The following is an 18,589-nucleotide window of genomic DNA, read 5'->3' as shown; positions in this document are numbered from 1 at the left end:
TAACGCGGCTGCTTTTCAAGGGTTAGTTTGCTCCATTATTTTTAAAAAGATTTTCAGACATAAAATGTGTGATTTTTACCAGTTTTATAAATATTACCAGAAAATTGTCTTCACACAGGATGCGCCATCTGCACACTGCCAAAACAGTGTCTTCCTTCAGTCCCAATATAATTTTCATTTAATTTAAAATAAATTAGTAGGCTAGAGTTTTATTGAACAGGACCAAAGAATCCCCCCAATAATATCACAGAACAATGAAACTATATTCAACAACAATAACCAATTTACTCAAATGAGATCAAAGAAATGAATAACTTCCAAGGAGTATAAATACTATCAATAATCAATCAGTCAATCAAATGTCTCATAATAGGTAACACCAAAAACCAGAGTTAATAATGCTTCCGAGTAACTCATACAGTCAATAAAGAGCTGTCTCAATGGAGATAATTCTACAATGAAATATATCCAGATGAATGTCGACCATGTGATCAAAGCCAGCCAATTACAGCACCAGGAGAAAGGAAAAAAGAAGATATCCAGATGTTAGTCTGTTGAATCCTACAGAGTCCTGGACGTCGCTGGCAAGTCACTGTGCCCGACACACCGCTAGCACAAGAATGTTTCACCACATAGGCTTTCTCAGGGGCAATTATATAATAAATAAATCTTCTAAATGCACTACAAAGAATCTGGTCTGGTCTCGTTCCATTAATAACAGTATCAGTAGTCATGGGCAAATGGCCATTTCCTTTCTCCTTCCTTTCTCAGCCTGGCTTGCAAGCACTCTCTCTCACTCACTCAGGAGTCACAAATGAAAGTAAAGCAAGTTAAATCAAAGCAGCTTACACTCCTTCAGAAAGCCAGACCCAGCAGCCCGACTGCTGCCTCCGCTTCCTGCTGCTAAGGAGACGGGCAGCAAGGAGGCAGCATTGAGGGAATCACATGGGCAGGGCCAAAACCCATGTGATCTCTGCTCAGAACGCCGTTCCAGGCATTCCCCCTCCAAATGAGCCCTGGACCTAGTGAACTGGCGACTTGGCTCATGTGCCCACAGAGAGGGCTCTGCGTGCCAGCTGTGGCCATAGGTTCGCCATCGTTGGAATATAAGCATGACAAGTGAGAAGGCCAGATGAGAATCCCTCTCTTTAATGTCTGAGTCCCACCTACATTCTAGAAACAGAGCTATCTTGCCTGTAAGTTTACCTTTCCATTTCCAGGATTCAATCTCACCAACCCCATGAGTTATCACCATTGGTTTAAAATCACAATGTATTAGCAGATCTGGACTTCTAAATCTGCCACCAGTTTTCTGACTGTTTACAACTCAAGGACATTTTAAATAATATGCATTTTTTATATAGAAAACGCATATATGGAAAGGCACACAAACCACATGTAGATAACTCACATGTAATGACTGCTCATATGTCCACTACACTGCAGGTATATACACTGAGAAGACACAATTGGCTATTCCTCCCAGTGTCGTATACAGTGAAACAAATTTTTCTGTAATCATCCATGTTGATCTGTATACAATGTTCATCTGCTCTGCGCCCAGAAGATTCCAGTTTCAAACCCCAATAGCTCCAGTTAAAAGGATCAGGAGTAGGTGATGTGAAAAAACTTCTGCCTAAGACTCTGGAAACCCAATGTGAGCAGACTAGGCAACAGGGCTTTTTTTCAGCGGGAATGCAGTGGAATGGAGTTCCGGCACCTCATAAAAATGGTCACATGGCCGGTGGCCCTGCCCCCTGATCTCCAGACAGAGTGGCGCGGAAGGCAATCTAAACTCCCCTCTGACTGGAGATCAGGGGGCGGGCCACCAGCCATGTGACCATTTTCGCTGAGGGCAGTTCAAACTCCCCCCTTGTTCCAGCTGACCCAAAGTGACATCATTGTGCGGTCTTGAGTTCCACCACCTCTTTTCCCAGAAAAAAGCCCTGCTAGGCAATATTTAACCTTGACAAACTCATAGTCTGATTCAGTATAAGGCAGCTTCATGTATTCACATATAAAATATCAAAGAGCAAACATTCATATTTTCAAGCTTTTTCATTCAATTTTGGCTGGAAATCTGTATTTTTATGACTAAAAGTTAAGACTTTCCCCATAATTACTTATCTGTAGAAATGGAAGACTCCCTCTATTTAAAATCCGTCTATGTAATAACACAGAAATTGTTTGTTATTCATTTAAAAAAACTCATCCGGTCTCATCTTTTAAACAGGTATTCACATAAATATCATCATCAACATTTGATGTTCTTTTAAAAAGCCGAACCATCATGAATATTTGCATTTTAGAATATCTACACATCTATGCATACAGATGGGTATTTATGCCAAAGTATGTTACCATTGGTGTTACTCTTTGATGCCCAAGCTGTAGTGATGTTGTGATTTCCAAGGTTACCGCTCTGTAAGGAAGCCTTCATTGTACAATCAAACAATGATTTTGACTCTTCTGGAAAAGGCACAGATGGATTTATGGCGAACCCATGGTTTAAAGTCTGGGTCAACTTCAGCTTGCGAAATCGATTGGACATCCTGTTCCACCATGACTAAAAACAAACACACGCACACAAAAATGCATAATCATGGTTTCCCCACCTCCCATATCTAGCTCAGCAATAAACAGTTGAGAAAATGAACTGAAATTTACATTAAGTTGTGACCCTTTTTTAGCCCAAAAAGGGCCAAGTCACTGGTCACAGGAGTGTGGATTCCCCAGTCAACCCTGAACTGCTGTCTGTACAAATAAACATTTTATTTAAAAGTGAGGGGTGGGAAGTAAACCAAAGGAGTAAAACTTGGAGTTTCAAATAAACATTAGTGTCATGTAAAATAAATTAAGAAGGTCCAAATCGATGGTTGTTGTGGATTTTCTGGGCTGTATCACAGTGGTCTTGGCATTGTAGTTCCTGACGTTTCACCAGCAGCTGTGACTGGCATCTTCAGAGGTGTACCACCGAAAGACAGAGATCTCTCAGTGTTTGACTGAGAGATCTCAGAAACACTGAGAGATATCTGTCTTTCAGTGCTACACCTCTGAAGATGCCAGTCACAGCTGCTGGCGAAACGTCAGGAACTACAATGCTAAGACCACGGCGATACAGCCCAGAAAATCCACAACAACCATCGTTCTCCGTCTGTGAAAGCCTTCAACAATATAAGGTCCAAATCCTCAATGAGTGAGTACTTCAGTTCCTGTCTTTGAGTTTCCACTCATACACTCCATGACAGTGTTGAGGCAGAATGAGAATGTTCTCTTTATGGCTCCACGGTGTAAGTTCCTCACAACAGCAGAAATGCTTCCTCAAAAGGCCCACATCTGCTGAGGATCACTGTTCATCCCACTTTTCCCCTCCTACTCTTCAGGCTGTCTCCTCTTGGACATCTTTCTCATATCCGTCACTCCTTCGCCTCCTGTCTTCCAACTGTCATCCTCCAACTGTCCCATTGCTAGGCAACCACTCCTCAGTCTCTCTGTAAAAACCCCTCTCTCTAGAGGGCAGTGTTCTCTCCTTTATTTTCAATTATCTGATATTTTTAGAAGGCTTACAATTTTTTTAAAAAAATCCTCCAAAATCTCTGGACACATACTTTTAGCCTGTTTAACAAATCTAAAAAAGGAGCTAATTTTTTAGCTCCTTACTTGAGCCAATCTATTTGTAGAGGGAAAGACTACATAGGAACAGGAAGCAGGAGAAATAAGCTCCATGATGACCTTAGCAGTAGAACACTGGGATGAGCCAACAAGAAGCTCTCATGAGAACAACAGACCAGTAACACTGGTAGGTGAGCAATACAAGGTCAACTCCCATTGCTCAAACTGGCATGCTGACCAGAGCCTGCCATTTGTAGAACCAGTCAGAATAAGGTTGCCAGGTCTAGGTTGGGAAATTCCTGGAGATTTGAGGGGTGCAGCATGGAGAGAACAGGATTTGGGGAAGGGAGGGACCACAGCAGGGTATAATGCCATGGATTCCACCCTCCAAAGCAGCCATTTTCTCCAGGGGAACTGATCTCTATGGCCTGGAGATCAGTTGTAATTCCGAGAGATCTCCAGCCACCACCTAGAGGCTGGCAACCCTAAGTCAGAACCTCAATGACTCATCTTCTCATTTGATCAATGTAGAGAACAGGTTAGCAGCTCCCTCTGTAAACAAGCTGCCAGTACACAGAGAAAAAGCACCTGTGTCCTGCTGCTAGATACAGTTCAAGACAGAATCACAGAGTCCAACCCCCTGCCCAATGTAGGATGAGCCTAATGCATCCCTGACAAATATTCATCCAGCCTCTTCTCGAAAACTGCCAGTGAAGGGGAGCTCACCACCTCCCTAGGCAGCTGATTCCACCTTTGAACTACTCTGACTGTGAAAAGGTTTTTCCTAATATCCAGCCGGTACCTTTCTGCCTGTTGCTTCAAGTCCTACCCTCTGCTGCCAACTGGAACAGCTCCTTGCCCTCCTCCAAATGACAGCCTTTCAAATATTTAAAGAGAGCAATCATGGCCCCCCTCAATCTCCTCTTCTCCAAACTAAACATTCACAAGTCCCTCAACCTTTCCTCGTAGGGCTCAGTCTCCAGACGCCTGATCATCCTCGTCGCTCTCTTCTACACAGTCTCAATTTTGTCCACATCCTTTTTGAGGTGAGGCCTCCAGAACTGCACACAGTACTGTATAGAGAGGGACTATGACCTCCTGCGATTTCAATGCAATGGCCCTTTTGATACAACCCAAGACTGAGTTTGCCTTTTTTGCCACCGCATCACACGGACTGCTCATATTTAGTTTATAGTCCACTCTTACTCCAAGATCTCTTTCACATACACTACTACCCAGAAGTGTATCTCCCATCCTGTATTTGTGCTTCACATTTTTGTGGCCCAGATGTAATACTGTGCACTTATCTATGTTGAATTGCATTCTGTTCGCAATTGCCCACTTCTCCAGAGTATTCAGGTCTTGTTGAATTTTAACTCTATCTTCTTGGGTGTTTGCCACTCCTCCCAATTTGGTATCATCAGCAAATGTAATGAGTAGCCTGTTTACCCTTTCATCCAGATCATTGATAAAAATATTGAAAAGTACTGGGCCCAAAACCAAGCCCTGCGGCATCCCACTGGACACTTCCCTCCAATCTGATGAAATGCCATTGATCACCACTCTTTGGGTGCGGTCCTCTAATCAGTTCCCTATCCACTGAACTGTCCTATAATCCAGTCCGCAGTCTTCCAGTTTTCCCATTAGAATGTCATGGGAGACCTTATCAAAAGCTTGACTGAAATCCAGGTAAATCACATCGACAGAGTTCCCACGATCCAGTAAGCTTGTCACTCGATCAAAGAAGGAAACCAGGTTGGTCTGACAAGATCTGTTGGGGACAAAACCATGTTGACTTCCCCGGATCACTAAGCGGTCCTTCAGATGCTTACAGATCGATCCCTTTAACATCTGCTCTAATATCTTCCCAGCAACAGAAGTCAGACTGACCAGCCTGTAGTTTCCCGGGTCATCCTTCTTCCCTTTCTTAAAGATTGGGACAACATTTGCTCTTCTCCAATCTTGTGGCACATCCCCAGTCCTCCAGGAGGCCTTGAAGATGGTGGACAGAGGCTCTGCAAATTCTCTAGAAAGTTCTAGAGACCCTTCATGCCTTACAAAAAAAATTGCAAGACCTGACAGGAAGGGAGAAAGCACAATTGACACAGCTCTCTCAGAATCTATAAGGGGTTCAGGTAGAGAGGAATCCCCCATAAGATCACAGCTGGCATAACTGGTGAGCTTAAAGAGGTGTAGCTGGGTACTTTATTAATTCCCTTTGCTGTGGTTTATGCTGATTTTTCCTGTGGCCTCATGGGCACCTGCGAACATGACAACTGATAAACTGTTTTCTCCTTGCAAGGTCAATTATAATAATCACCTGTTGGTGGAATCTCAACTTATCAGTGGATTCAACATGCAGTCTGCGTTCCCTGCTAGGTCCAATATTTTAGCTTTCAACAAAAATAGTAATTCGTCACTTACTAAGATACAACATTGGAAACGTATATACCTTCAGTCCTCCCTTGTCATCTGGCAATACTGGAGCATCGAAAGATGGCTTGTTTCTTGAAGAAAGTGCAGTTGTTTTGGTGTTCTTACTCTTTTCTTTATCTACTTGCATGCATGCTGACGCCAACAACCGTATAACTTCTGCATCTGAAAAACCCGCACACAGTTTATACTGGAAATGTTTCTGTACTCCATACATAACAAGGCTCTATATAATGAGATCTGGAAACATTGTGCACATGTGCGCATATGTATGCGCACACACGAAAGAGAAAGAGCGTGCATAAAATACCTGGATCATTCAGAAGCATTATCAAGTCAAAGGCAGTGTATCCATTCTTAGCACGAAGATTTACATCGGCTCCTTGATTTAATAAATACTTAACAACTTCTTTATTTCTTTAAAAGAAAGAGACACAAGTAACACACATTTGACAGGCATTAGAAATAACTGTGCACTCCCCACCTATGTTCTCCTGAAGTTCTTATAGTTCTTTTCCACCAGCTACTTTTCTTATTCAACGGGTACTCAAAGTGACCAAAATGATCCAGCTATCTGCCAAGTTTGCAAACATTGCTCAGTCTGTGTTTTACATTCAGAACTATTACCACTGATATTCTTAGGGAATATGTAAGACAATTAAGATTCTGATGTTGCTGTGTCTCTGCTGGGGTTGTTATCCAAGGCTGTTAATCTACCAGTTGTCTTAGGGCTGTTAATCTACAAAACTAAAAATGTTTTAATTTTTCAGCCATACTTTCTTGCTACTTGTTGGATCACTGGTGATAATAACCTTGCTGTTGTTTGCAATATCATATATCCCAGGACAAGAAAGAAGAGAGTTCCCAACAATCTCTGATCTTTCTAGAGGCTGCTGACTTTCTTTCACCTCACAGGTAAAGGAGAAGCACATTAAGAGAGCAATCCTAAACAAGTTTCTTCAAACTAGGCCCCATGTTATTCACTGGGGTTTACTTCCAGGAAAGTGGCCTTAGGATTGCAATCTGTCTCTCTCATTCATCCTTTAATATTTAAATAAAATAGAGACTGTAGTAAGTTCAGGAGCTTTTATTTACTTACGTACATTATTTATATCTGCCTTTCCCACTGAGACTCAAGGCAGGTTAACATACAATCAACAGCTTGGACATTCAATAGACAATACAATATGGTAAGGATAGCAGAAATTTGAAAACAAATTAACACAAAAATGTATGGATCCTTTCATGGGAACTACATTCCGCCTGAACAGAGATCGGTATGACCAGTATGATCTTTTGGTTTCAGACCATAAATCCTGACTAGAACTAAACAAAAATCTGTAAATATTGTAGCCTTCAATGTTCTCAGCAACCAAATCAGGCTCCTCCCCTTATTATTATTTTTCCCCAGCACCATCACCATTGTAAGTTTATTGTTTTCCAAACCCTTTCCTACCATTTACAAAAGACAAAAGAGTCCCTTCTTTAAGACAAGCAGAGTATGACAAAATTTCCCCCCTTTTACCTTCCTTCTTTGAACCTCAGCTTCATGCCCTGCCTTTCCTCCCCACAGCATAGCTCTGATCTCTCCACCCCACCCCACCCCACCTTTAGCTGGGTCGTTTCATTATCCTCTGACTTCCTACAGCCTTCCCGTTCTTCCTTGCTCTACTAAGGACTCTTTCCCCCCCCCCTCTCCTGCCTTCCTCTACTTCCTACTCTCCACATTTGGGGTTATTTCCATAAACTTTCTATTCTTCCCAAGTGGTTTTTCTTTGAACTAGACAAAAGGAAGGAACACATTATTTTGGGTTAAAGTAACTCTACCTGGACAGTGCAGTCTAAAAAGTGAGTGCTTTTATTGTGTTGTCAGAACTGCTACTAAATTATTGAGCTTAAATTATTGAGAATTGCTGATTAAGACTGGTTTTTACTGGAAATCTATTGTTTTCCTTTTCTTTTGTTACTCTGTATCTTGGTTAAAACTATGACCTCCCCTTATTATTTAAGGTTGCTTCAAATAATTCAAATTACTCACAGCCCAACCTACAGAGTTGCCGTGAGGGTGAAACGGAGGAGACGAAGATGAAGGGTTTGGGGAGAAAGACGGGATATAAATGACATAACTGATAAATAAATAACCACACCTCTTGGGCCTGCACAATTTATAACATTTTTGTTGTATAAGTTCTGTGCAATTACATTCAACCCATGGCTTATCAAAGGAGGGAGATGTGCACTTAAGAAGAAGGGTTGGCAGGCACACAACTGTCCCACGGAAATCTTGTTTTTCAGGGAGCAAGTTGTCAATAACAATATGGTATGAAACCTCCACAGACTGGGGGCAAAGTACAGAACCCAAAACAGCTCTGCAGTTCCTCTCCAGATTATGCAAGCCTGAGAAAGTATGGAGTTCTCCCCTGTAAACAGAACTGGCTTCTTCACCCCTGCGGTCTTTGGCCTCTTGATTCCAACAAAGACAGTAAAGATAAGAATAAAGCCCTTCTCTCCCCAGACTAGGAAACCCAATTTCTTACCCATGGTAGGTGGCCTGCATCAGTGCTGTCCAGCCATGGACATTATCTTGCTTATCAATTTCTGCATTTCTGGAAACCAGTAGCTGTACCAGTGGCAACTGTCCAGTGACGGCTGCGATCATCAATGGGGAAGCTCCGTCGTCATTAACAACATTGGCTTGTGCTGGGTCTTCATCCATAATCTCTTTAACCAGCTGAAAGTTCCCTGCCAAGACAGTAATATAATCTTGAGCAAAACATAAGACTTCAACCTCCAAATGAAGGTATGTTTTCAGCATCCCACTCCTAACCAGTAAGTTATTTAAAATAGCAAGAGGATGAGCTTCTTGAAACTGTTTAATTTGTAAGCATTTGTAAAGAGAATAAGCCCGAGCTTGCCTTTTAAAGTGAAGTCTGTTCTAGAAGTTTTTGAGAGAACAGTACTAAACAGGTCTACTCAGATTCCTAGTCAAGTCTATTCAGTGACACTTACTCCCTGGAAAGCATCCTTAGGACTGCACTGTTTCTCAAATAATTTTAAATGCTAATTTTCTGTGGAGGAGAGAGGTTATCCCATGGTTTGAGAACATAAAGTTCAGACAGAAAAAAGGTTATGAAATGGTCAGCATGGGTACATTGGTAAGGAATGGAAGCATACTGAACCCAAGATATTCTTACCTGGTCTAGAAGAGAAAGTAGTCCTTGTAAACAGATGAAGAAACAGCTTGATGAGCAGAAAAGAGAAGTGCAGAAATGAAGGAAAGGGCTTCACATAGTTCTTTAAAATAACCACCTAGTTCTTTGTTGTTGGCTTCTAGTGTGCCTCTAAAATCCTATAGAAGTAACCAAGCCCTGAAATACACCAGATGTGTAACAGCAATAGAGAGAATGCCTTACCCATCTTCAAAGCATGAAAGATGTCAGGCTGCCTTTTCTGTTTATCTGGAAAGGGAAATGTAGAGTTTATAACGGAGCTGTCATGCTATGGCAAATAGTTTAATGAAGTATATTTTAATTAAACAATCTTCAAAATGTGTTTGAATTTCTATGTTATCAAAGACAAAAATGATAGAAAACCATGGTATTGGAAAGATATATAGCCATGTATCATCTTTTTGCTCAGTTGTTACCAGACTGTGGAATTCTTTTTCACTACCCTAAGGGTACAAAACAATTTTTTCCATTGCATCTGTTTATGCAGTTAACAGAGCAGTTTACAATAAAAACACATGTTAAAAAACGGTGTGTGTAGTGAGTAGAGTGTCGGATTAAGTTCTGGAAAACCCAGGTTTAAATTACCACTCTGCCACAGAAGTGTGCTGGGTAATCTTGGGTCAGTTACATACTTGCAGCCTAACCTACCCCACAAGGGTTATTGTCAGGATAAAATGGAGACAGGGAGAACAACATTAACCACTTTGCATCCTGCTTGGGGAGAAGAGCACAGTATAAACGAAGTAAGTAAGTAAGTAAATAGTCTTTTGTTCAATCCTCTTGATGTTCAATTTCAATCATGTTCTCCTGGAAGGGAAATCCCATTAACATACATAAGGCACCTCCAAGCAAGCGTGCAAAATTCTTGTAGTCTTAAACTCTGATGCTTCTGTACTCAGAACATGCTTAGGATCAGGTGGCTGGTCTATTAAATATGTATTATAACAGTGTAAGGAATCTGGAGATCCCTTATTCAGATCCTGGAAAGAATTGGCAGAATTTTCATCATCCTAAGAAAGAAGAAGTCAGTGATGTGAGGACACAATGAGACCAGGGAAGCAGCAAGATTTAGGAACGGGCAGGGCTTTTTTTCAGCTGGAATGAGGTGGAATGGAGTTCCGGCACCTCTTGAAAATGGTCACATGGCTGGTGGCCCCGCCCCGATCTCCAGACAGAGGGGAGTTTAGATTGCCCTCTGCGCCACCGGAGGGCAATCTAAACTCCACTCTGTCTGGAGATCAGGGGGCGGGACCACTGGCCATGTGACCATTTTTGCCAAGGGCGATTTAAACTTTAATAAACTCCCCCCTCCTTGTTCCAGCTGATCCAAAGTGATGTCGTTGCACCGTCATGGGAGCATGTGTGCACTCTGCATGTGCGCATGTGGTACCAGGGGCACCACCTCCCACCAGGAGTTGCCACTGGCAACCCACTGAGTTTCTCCACCTCTTTTCCCAGAAAAAAAGCCCTGGGAATGAGCATTAGAAGAGAATGTTCCAGTAAATAAGAGCAGGGTCCTAACTTCATGTTATGCTTTTCCTGGGTCCTCTCTGATTCCATGCAATCAGCCGTATGCCTGGAAGTCAATGCTGGGAACTCAGTTCCAACATGCATGTGGGCCTGATGCTGATCAGAACCACGGGGTGCCAGGAAAGGGGGTTCATGACTTTCACCCAACATGACTGCCTCAACCTGAAATGGCACCGTTGCCATTTGCCCCATTGATGGCATCTTTTGTGTACAAAAAGCAACAGAGGCTAAGTAGCTCATACCTGTCTGGGGTCTAACCGTTGTTAGAGGCGCCAGATAATCCTTCATGTCTTCATGTTTGAAGTCAACAGATATTTCATACGGCGTTTTATGCAATATATTCAGATGATCAGGATTGGCTCCTTTGTTCATAAGCTGTTGTGCCAAGCTCACTCTTCCGCTAACAGCTGCTAGCATCAGCGGGGTCCAGCCCATCGTCTTTACGGTGTAATTACAGTCCGCTCCCCAGTCTAACAGCAGATGGACCACCGCCTCGTGCCCGTGCTGGACAGCCGCCATGAGCGGGGTGATCGCGGGCAGTTCCTCTTTGCTGTTGTCCAAGACAGTACTCAGATGATCGTAATTGTCAACATAAGCACCGGATTCCAGCAACAATTTAACAACACTAATATGTCCGCCCCTCGCAGCCATGGTAAGCACACTGGCTCCCAGTTTATTCTGTGCATTAAGGTCAGCACCATTTTCCAGCAAGATGCGTGAAACGGTTAGATGTCCAAACCTTCAAATGGTGGGACATGGAAGAGGAGAACATTAGCACAGCCAGTAGGTTTAAACAGCAGGATGAAAATACCTTTTTTGAATTTAAGTTAAGCAGTTTTACGTGCCACTTACTTAAGAATGGACGTCACTGAACTCAGCTAGGCTTACTTCTGAGTAAGCCTACCTAGCACTACGCTGAGCACGTTGCCCTTACAAATTATAGGAGTCGTGCACCTTAGTGCAAGTGAGACAAGCTCTCTCTCAGTTTCAGATCTACTATTTTAGAAAATCTATTTTTCCCTTAAAACAATGACTAAAAAAACTCCTAATGGGACTTTGAAGTTCACATACTGCATTGTGAATTTGTCCTAATACAGTTTTTATTTTAATTACTCTGTGAAACTACAATGTGTAGAAAATAATACCAGCCACTCTTGAGGCAAGACACCTGCATCTTGAAATCTTTCAAAAGGAAGTGAAGCATAAGGGGTATCATTATTTGGTGAGCAAACAAAGGCCAGCGTGGTATAGTGGTTACAGTGTCAGACTAGGATCTGGGAGACCCCGGTTCAAATTCCCACTCTGCCATAGAAGATCGCTGGGTGACACTGGGCCAGTTGCACACTCTCAGCCTCGCAGGGGCGTTGTGAGGATAAAACGAAAGTGTGGAGAATGATGTTAGCCACTTCGGGTCTCCGTTGGCGAGAAAGGTGGAGCATAAATGAATTAAAGAAAGAAAATAAATGAGGCAATCAGACAGGAGCTGCCGACCTCCTGCCTCTCCCAGCTTCTGTCTGCACAGTCTTTCCCCCAGTATTATTTTGCTCTCAGGTGGGATCAGATACTGGAAGCCAGCCTGAATTTGGCAATGTCATCACAAGGATATAAACAGTAATTTTCATTATCCTTTGCTGAAGAGCCTCTTGATCTTTTCAGTTGGGTATCATTTCAGAATGCACAAATTTCATATGTGGCTAGGGCCATGTTTTACAGATCTACCATCACCATATGTGGCTGGGTTTGAGATAATCTATCAGTCACACTGAATGGCATTGCAGTCGTTCATTTGTAAAGCACTTTAGACAAATCCTAGAACATGCAGTGCATTGCGCCTGGAGGGAGGACTCGTATATTGCAAAGACCCTACAAAAGCAACTTAGTGCACTCCTGCAGGGGAGTAGGCAAGATCACTAAGATGGGACAAACTGTATTTTCATCAGTCCACACCACAGTCCAGTTAACAGAACCTCATATCAGAACTGGACCTCTCTTAACTGGCTGCTGCGCTAGGAACAAGAGCCAAGCTAACAGAAAGGATATTTTGGTTCTACTGTGGTGTAACTACAGGTTGGAAAATTCCTGGAGATTTAGGACGGAAGCTGAGGGAGGGATCTCATTGCGGTATAACGCCACTGAATCCACCATCCAAAGGTGCCATTTTTTCTCCCTCCGTATACTTCCGCAGGGCAGCTTTGCTCATCCAAACAGGATCTCCTGCAGGTGCCACCCTGCACATGGGTGAAAACAGCAGCCTGTACACGGGCCTTCTCTGTGGTGGCCCCTACCCTGTGGAACAGCCTGCCTGAGGAGGTCAGGAGAGCCCCCGCTTTCCTGGCCTTCTGCAAACGAGGCAAAACTGAATGATTCAAAAGGTCTTTCTACTCAGACAGAAGGGCTGAATTGTAGGGAGGGGCGTCTCAGATGCTCTGCTACTGAGTTAGGGACCGTAGACTTCACCACTATGTTGTACTGGATTCCTGCTAATGATATATCTTGTAAACTTGTATCTGTTTACCCTATGGTGTTGTTTATGGAAGTGTCCTTGATACTGAATGTACTAATCTCACACTCTGTAATCTGCCTTGGATCTCAGTGAAAAAGTTGGAATAAAAATGACATAAACAAACAAACAAACATTTTTCCCCCAGGGAAACTGATCTCTGTGGTCTGGACTCCAGCTGTAATCCTAGGAAATCTCCAAGCCCCATCTGGTGGTTGACAACCCTATGCAAGCCGTATCCCCACATCACAGTGAAGGCAGGCATATCCTGCATACTACTGTAGCACAGCGGTCAAGTGGCTGGACTGTGAATTAGCCCTCTGCTGGTTTAAATCCCACTATGGCCACGAACTCAGCAGGTGGCCTTGGGTAAGCCACTCCTCTCAGCCCCAGCTCCCCAGCTGCATCGTGGCACAACAGTAACACTGGTTTTCTTTACTGCTCTGAGTGGCCACTAACCTATCTAAAAGAGCGCTATATAAGCACAGTTATTGCTATTATTATTTTACACACATACATCTGTAAGAAACAGCCAATGTGTGTTCACTTTTACAAATGAACTGGGGGTTAGCATTTGAATACCTGTTTAACTCAAGAGTCTCTCTACATGAGACGACTGACACGTGAAGAACGCATGTCGGGAGATGCAATGTTAGCCGGGAAGGGTAGTTTAAAAAGACAGAGCCGGCAGCAGGGCAAAGGCTTTGCTATACACTGGAGCGGTGTGAAGGGGCTGTGAAACGCCAGAAGGGAAACTTCAGCCCATTTTAACTTCTCCAGGTCCAAGCCCAGCTCTGGAAGGCAGCCCAAGACCATTCCCTGGTTGCAATCCCATGTAATTTTAGAATGGTCAAGATGGGTATCAGTGTTAGTCTATTTGTTGGAACAGAAAAGAGCTAGCGCCCAGTAGCGCCTATAAGACTAACAAAATTTGTGGTAGGGTATGAGCTTTCCTGAGTCACAGCTCACCTGAAGAAGTGATCTGTGACTCACAAAAGCCATTACCCTACCACAAATTTTGTTAGTTTTACTTACTTATTTATAGGCGCTACTGGACTCTTGCTCTTTTCTAATTTCAGGCTGGAGAGGTGAAATTGACAGACCCTTCTGGGAGGCAAAGATGAAATTAACAAACCCTCTGAGGAGTGATCTCTGCCAGCTCTGTCCTTTTAAACTACTCTTCCCCTGCGTCTCCCAACAGAAATTCCTGTCAGATGTCTCCTGTAGAGAGATTCACATGTCCCTGTCTTCATACCTTGAAAGGTAATGCCAGTTACAAAGAAATCTCCCGTCTACGCTGATCCTAGCTTGCTAAAGGGCTGCAGAGGGGCAGGGAAGGGACATACTACAAAACTATTCTCCCCTATTCCCTACGCGCAAGCCTGCGCTCTCTAATGGCAAGCATGTCCTTCTGTTAATACGTCTCGTAGGGAACACGAGGGGATCGCCCTCGCCCTCCAAGCGGGACGCCCAGAGGCGCCGAAAAGGGTCCTCCTCCCTCGTTTGGCGTCTGGGCCGAGCCGGGGCAGCCGGCGGGGTCCTGGAGCCGCCGCGCTCACCTGGCCGCTTGCATGAGCGGGCTCCAGCCGCAGTGGTTGCGGCTCTGCACCGAGGCGCCCCTCCGCAGCAGGAAGCCCACCAGCTCCTCGTGGCCGCCGGCCGCCGCGAACTGCAGCCCCGTGTTGCCCGCCTCGTCCGCGCCGTCCACGGGCGCCGAGCCGGGCGCAGGAGGCAGCTCGGCCGCGGCCCCGCAGCAGCTCCCCGCCTCCGCCGCCTCCTCGCCCGCTCCGGAGGCCGCCGGCGGGCCCAGCAGCAGGCGCCGGGCGCCCTCGCAGTCGCCCTGGTCGCAGGCGCGGAGCAGCAGCTGGACGCCCGCCGGCACCCCGCAGTCCCCCATCGGCGGCCCGCGGCTGGGCCCGGCCCGCGACTCGCTCCGCTCCGCCCGCTGGAGGGAAGGAGGAGCCCGGCTGGCGCGCCGACGCGGCCAGATTCCTGCACGGGCAGGAAGGGCGGGGAGGCGGCTGGCGGGGCAGCCCGGGGAAGCCCTCCTCTTCCACCGCTCCCAGCGGCAGGCCGGCCGGCCGCAGGGGGGCTTCCCGGGGACGCTCCCGTTCCGCACATTTTTACGCGCGGCTTCTTGGCGACGCCCACGAAGCCCCCGCCGGCCTCTGCCCCCGCGAGTGTCCCCCCTCCGTCCCAGCCCCGCACGCAGCTCGGGCTGGAGCCAGTAACTTTCTCGGGCTGCGCGCACCGCTTGCTGCCCGCTCTTTGCTCAAGCCTGCCCCCTGGCGGAGACAAACATCGCGCAGCCCACAGCCCGGCCCGATTTGCCACCCGGGGCGATGTTTGTTAAATCTGAGGCACGAGGGGAGCTTATTTTTTGTATATGTTTGTTCTCAGCTGATAGACTTGAATGTTATTTCTCTGGCCTTGGAGAAACTACGCGAGAGAGCTACTTTGGCTGGCAACTCGTTGAGCCTTTGGAGGGGGAGAGCTTCCAGACGTGGTCCTGGTACCCCTGCATCTGGAAGCACTTCTACCTGTTAAGAAAAGAGTTGTCTCATTTATATCTTGAACTGTGACCAGGGCTCAGTGGTGGAACTCAAGACAGCACGATGACATCACTTTGGGTCAGCTGGAACAAGGGGGGAGTTTTTTAAAGTTTAAATAGTCCTCAGCAAAAATGATCACTGCCGTTGGCCCCGCCCCCTGATCTCCAGACAGAGAGGAGTTTAGATTGCCCTGCTTGGAGGGCAATCTCAACTCCCCTCTGTCTGGAGATCAGGGGGCGGGGCCACCAGCCATATGACCATTTTTAAGAAGTGCGTTCCACTGCGATCAGCTGGGAAAAAAAACCCTGACTGTGACAACGATTTTACTTACCTTTCCAAAGGAGAAGATTGTGACGACGTCCTCGTCTCAGTGCATCTACAAATAGCATTCTTGTGTATATATGAACTTCGCTGCTGTGTTTATGATATTTATTGAATGACTGATGTTTATATATTTATTGTATTATTTTATACGAACAGTAATTCTGTACATGGAAATATTTCAGAGTATATTCATTAGGAGCAGGTGAGCACTTTACCAGTCTTTATTACACTTATAACAATACATAAAAAAATATTTATAAATATTCCAATATCATTGAACTTCACTATATGTTATTGTGTTTTGGCAAATGGTTTACACGTTCCTCGTTTAAGGGTTTCCCCTTGGTCTTTGCGCTAGCGTTTGCCAAGGTCGCCTCTTACTTAGTTCTTCTTAGGTCTCAGAAGCTAAGCAGGGTTGACCTTGGTTAGTAATTGAATGGGAGACCTCCAAGGAAGACCAGGGTTGCAGAGGCAGGCACTGTCCAACCACCTCTGTTAGTCTTTTGTGATGAAAACTCCACTAGGGGTCGCCATAAGTCAGCTGTGACTTGAGGGCACTCACTACCACCACTGTGGCTATGGGCACAAAGAGGGATTTGATTATGAGTTTTGGAGGACCGCACATAGAAATCTTAGGGATTCATGAGTATTCCTGACTTGTAACAATGTTTTGGTGCCAGGGCAGCACCATGAAGCAGTGGGTACATGATTTTTTCTGGTGGAATCTGCAGCAGAGAACATGATACCTGATTGTATCATGAGTTTTGGATGGCCCCGTGTAAACATCTTGAGTACAAACAATGATCCGTGGAATGCATTCATGTTTTTGCAAATTGGCATCCTCGCACAGTGGTGGATATAAGATTTTTGAGATTCAGTCTTTGGTGATGGACATGATATGTGATTGGGCGGTGAGTTTGAGGTGACCCCATGTAAAAATGCTAAGGATCCGTGAGGATCCGTCCCTTGGAACCATGTTTTTGCACTGTGGTAGAACCTTGAAGCATGGGATGCACAATGAATGTTTTTATTTTGTTTAAAGTTAAAAATCATGTGAATTCATAAAGATTTATGCCTCGGATGCATGTTTTTGTGCCATGGTGCTGCCATGAATTTCTGTATCTATTTTTTTTTGGTTCAGTCTGTGAAACTGGCTGTGATATATGATCTGATGCTAGATTTTGGGGTGTTCTGTTTTTAAAAAACTCTAGGATCTGTTAGAATCCATGCCTTTGAACCACATTTCTGCACCATGGCTTCCCAAGGAAGTGCTGGAGGCATGATTTTTGTGGTTCAGTCTGTGGCTATGGATATGATATGGGATTGGACGGAGAGTTTTGAGTGACTCCTGTAAAAATCCAAAGGATCCATGAGGGTCTGTGCCTTGGAACCACTTTTTTGGGGCCCTGGTAGTCCTATGAAGCAGTGGGTGTGTACTTTTTGTGGTTCAGTCTGTGGTTATGGACACGATATAGGATTATATGGTGAATTTTGCATGACCATATGTACAAATCCAGAGGATACACGAGGATCCATGCCCAGGAACCATGTTTTTGCACCATGGCGGAGTTAGAAAGTGGCTGGTGCATGATTTTTTTTAATGCATTCTGTGGCAATGAACAAGATATGGGATTGCATGGTGAGTTTGGGGTGGCACTGTGACAAAATCCAGAGGATTGATGAGGATCCGTGCCTTGAAACCATGTTTTTAAGCTGTGGCAGTGCCACAAAACGCTAGTTGTGTGTGTTTTTTTTGTGGTCTGTTCTGTGGCTATGGAAATGACATGGGATTGTATGGTGAATTATGGGTGACACACTGTAAAACTCCAGAGGATCCATGAGGACCTGTGCTTTTGAAACTTGTTTTTGCACCATGGTGGTGCCATGAAATGATGGGTGCAAGATTTTTTTGGTGCAGTCTGTGGCAATGGACATGAGACTGTATGGTGAGTTTGGGGTGACCCCCCACATAAAAATCCAGAGGATCCATGTGCTTTCATACGACATTTTTGCATCGTGGCAGTGCCATGGAGCGGTGTGTGTGTGTGATTGTTTTGGTGCTGTCTGTAGACTAGGACATGCTCTATAATAGGACAGTCTTTTTGTTTTGTTTCACTTTTAAAATCGTATGAATTCTCAAGGAGCCATTTAAAATCATCTGGATCCAGCTTTTACCCACTCTCCTTGATAGTGCAGAATTTAGCAACTGTAGTGAGATAAGAATCCTACCTCTCTGCTCAGCCCAGATTTTGGGGGGGGGGGGTTCCATTGTTCTGAATTTGTGAATGAACTCCAGTGAAACAATCTCACAAGCTGAGCTGAGTTGCCCTAACGAGAACAAAGACAAACTGCTGCTCAGGCACCTGTCAATAAAACCTCTCCTCCAATGCACTGGTACACCTCCTTGT

General features: G+C 44.8%; 1 protein-coding gene across 1 annotated transcript in view; it reads right to left on the bottom strand.

Moving 5' to 3' along the window:
• The window catches only part of ANKS6 (ankyrin repeat and sterile alpha motif domain containing 6), a 33,561-nt gene extending 18,341 nt beyond the window's left edge, over positions 1 to 15,220 (bottom strand). The window contains exons 1-7 of the mRNA XM_054985765.1: positions 14,865 to 15,220; positions 11,048 to 11,544; positions 9,459 to 9,503; positions 8,583 to 8,787; positions 6,356 to 6,462; positions 6,065 to 6,210; positions 2,362 to 2,566 (exon numbers count right to left, since the gene is read on the bottom strand). Of these exons, the coding sequence (XP_054841740.1) occupies positions 2,362 to 2,566; positions 6,065 to 6,210; positions 6,356 to 6,462; positions 8,583 to 8,787; positions 9,459 to 9,503; positions 11,048 to 11,544; positions 14,865 to 15,202 (1,543 nt within the window). The 5' untranslated portion in view covers positions 15,203 to 15,220. The remainder of the gene's footprint in view (positions 1 to 2,361; positions 2,567 to 6,064; positions 6,211 to 6,355; positions 6,463 to 8,582; positions 8,788 to 9,458; positions 9,504 to 11,047; positions 11,545 to 14,864) is intronic.
• Positions 15,221 to 18,589: the final 3,369 nt, after the last annotated feature.

This window comes from Eublepharis macularius, chromosome 7 (assembly GCF_028583425.1).
Source record: "Eublepharis macularius isolate TG4126 chromosome 7, MPM_Emac_v1.0, whole genome shotgun sequence".
Taxonomy (NCBI): Eukaryota; Metazoa; Chordata; class Lepidosauria; order Squamata; family Eublepharidae; genus Eublepharis; species Eublepharis macularius.
The sequence above is the reverse complement of the archived record's forward strand: the minus strand, read 5'-3'. Positions and strand labels throughout refer to the sequence as shown.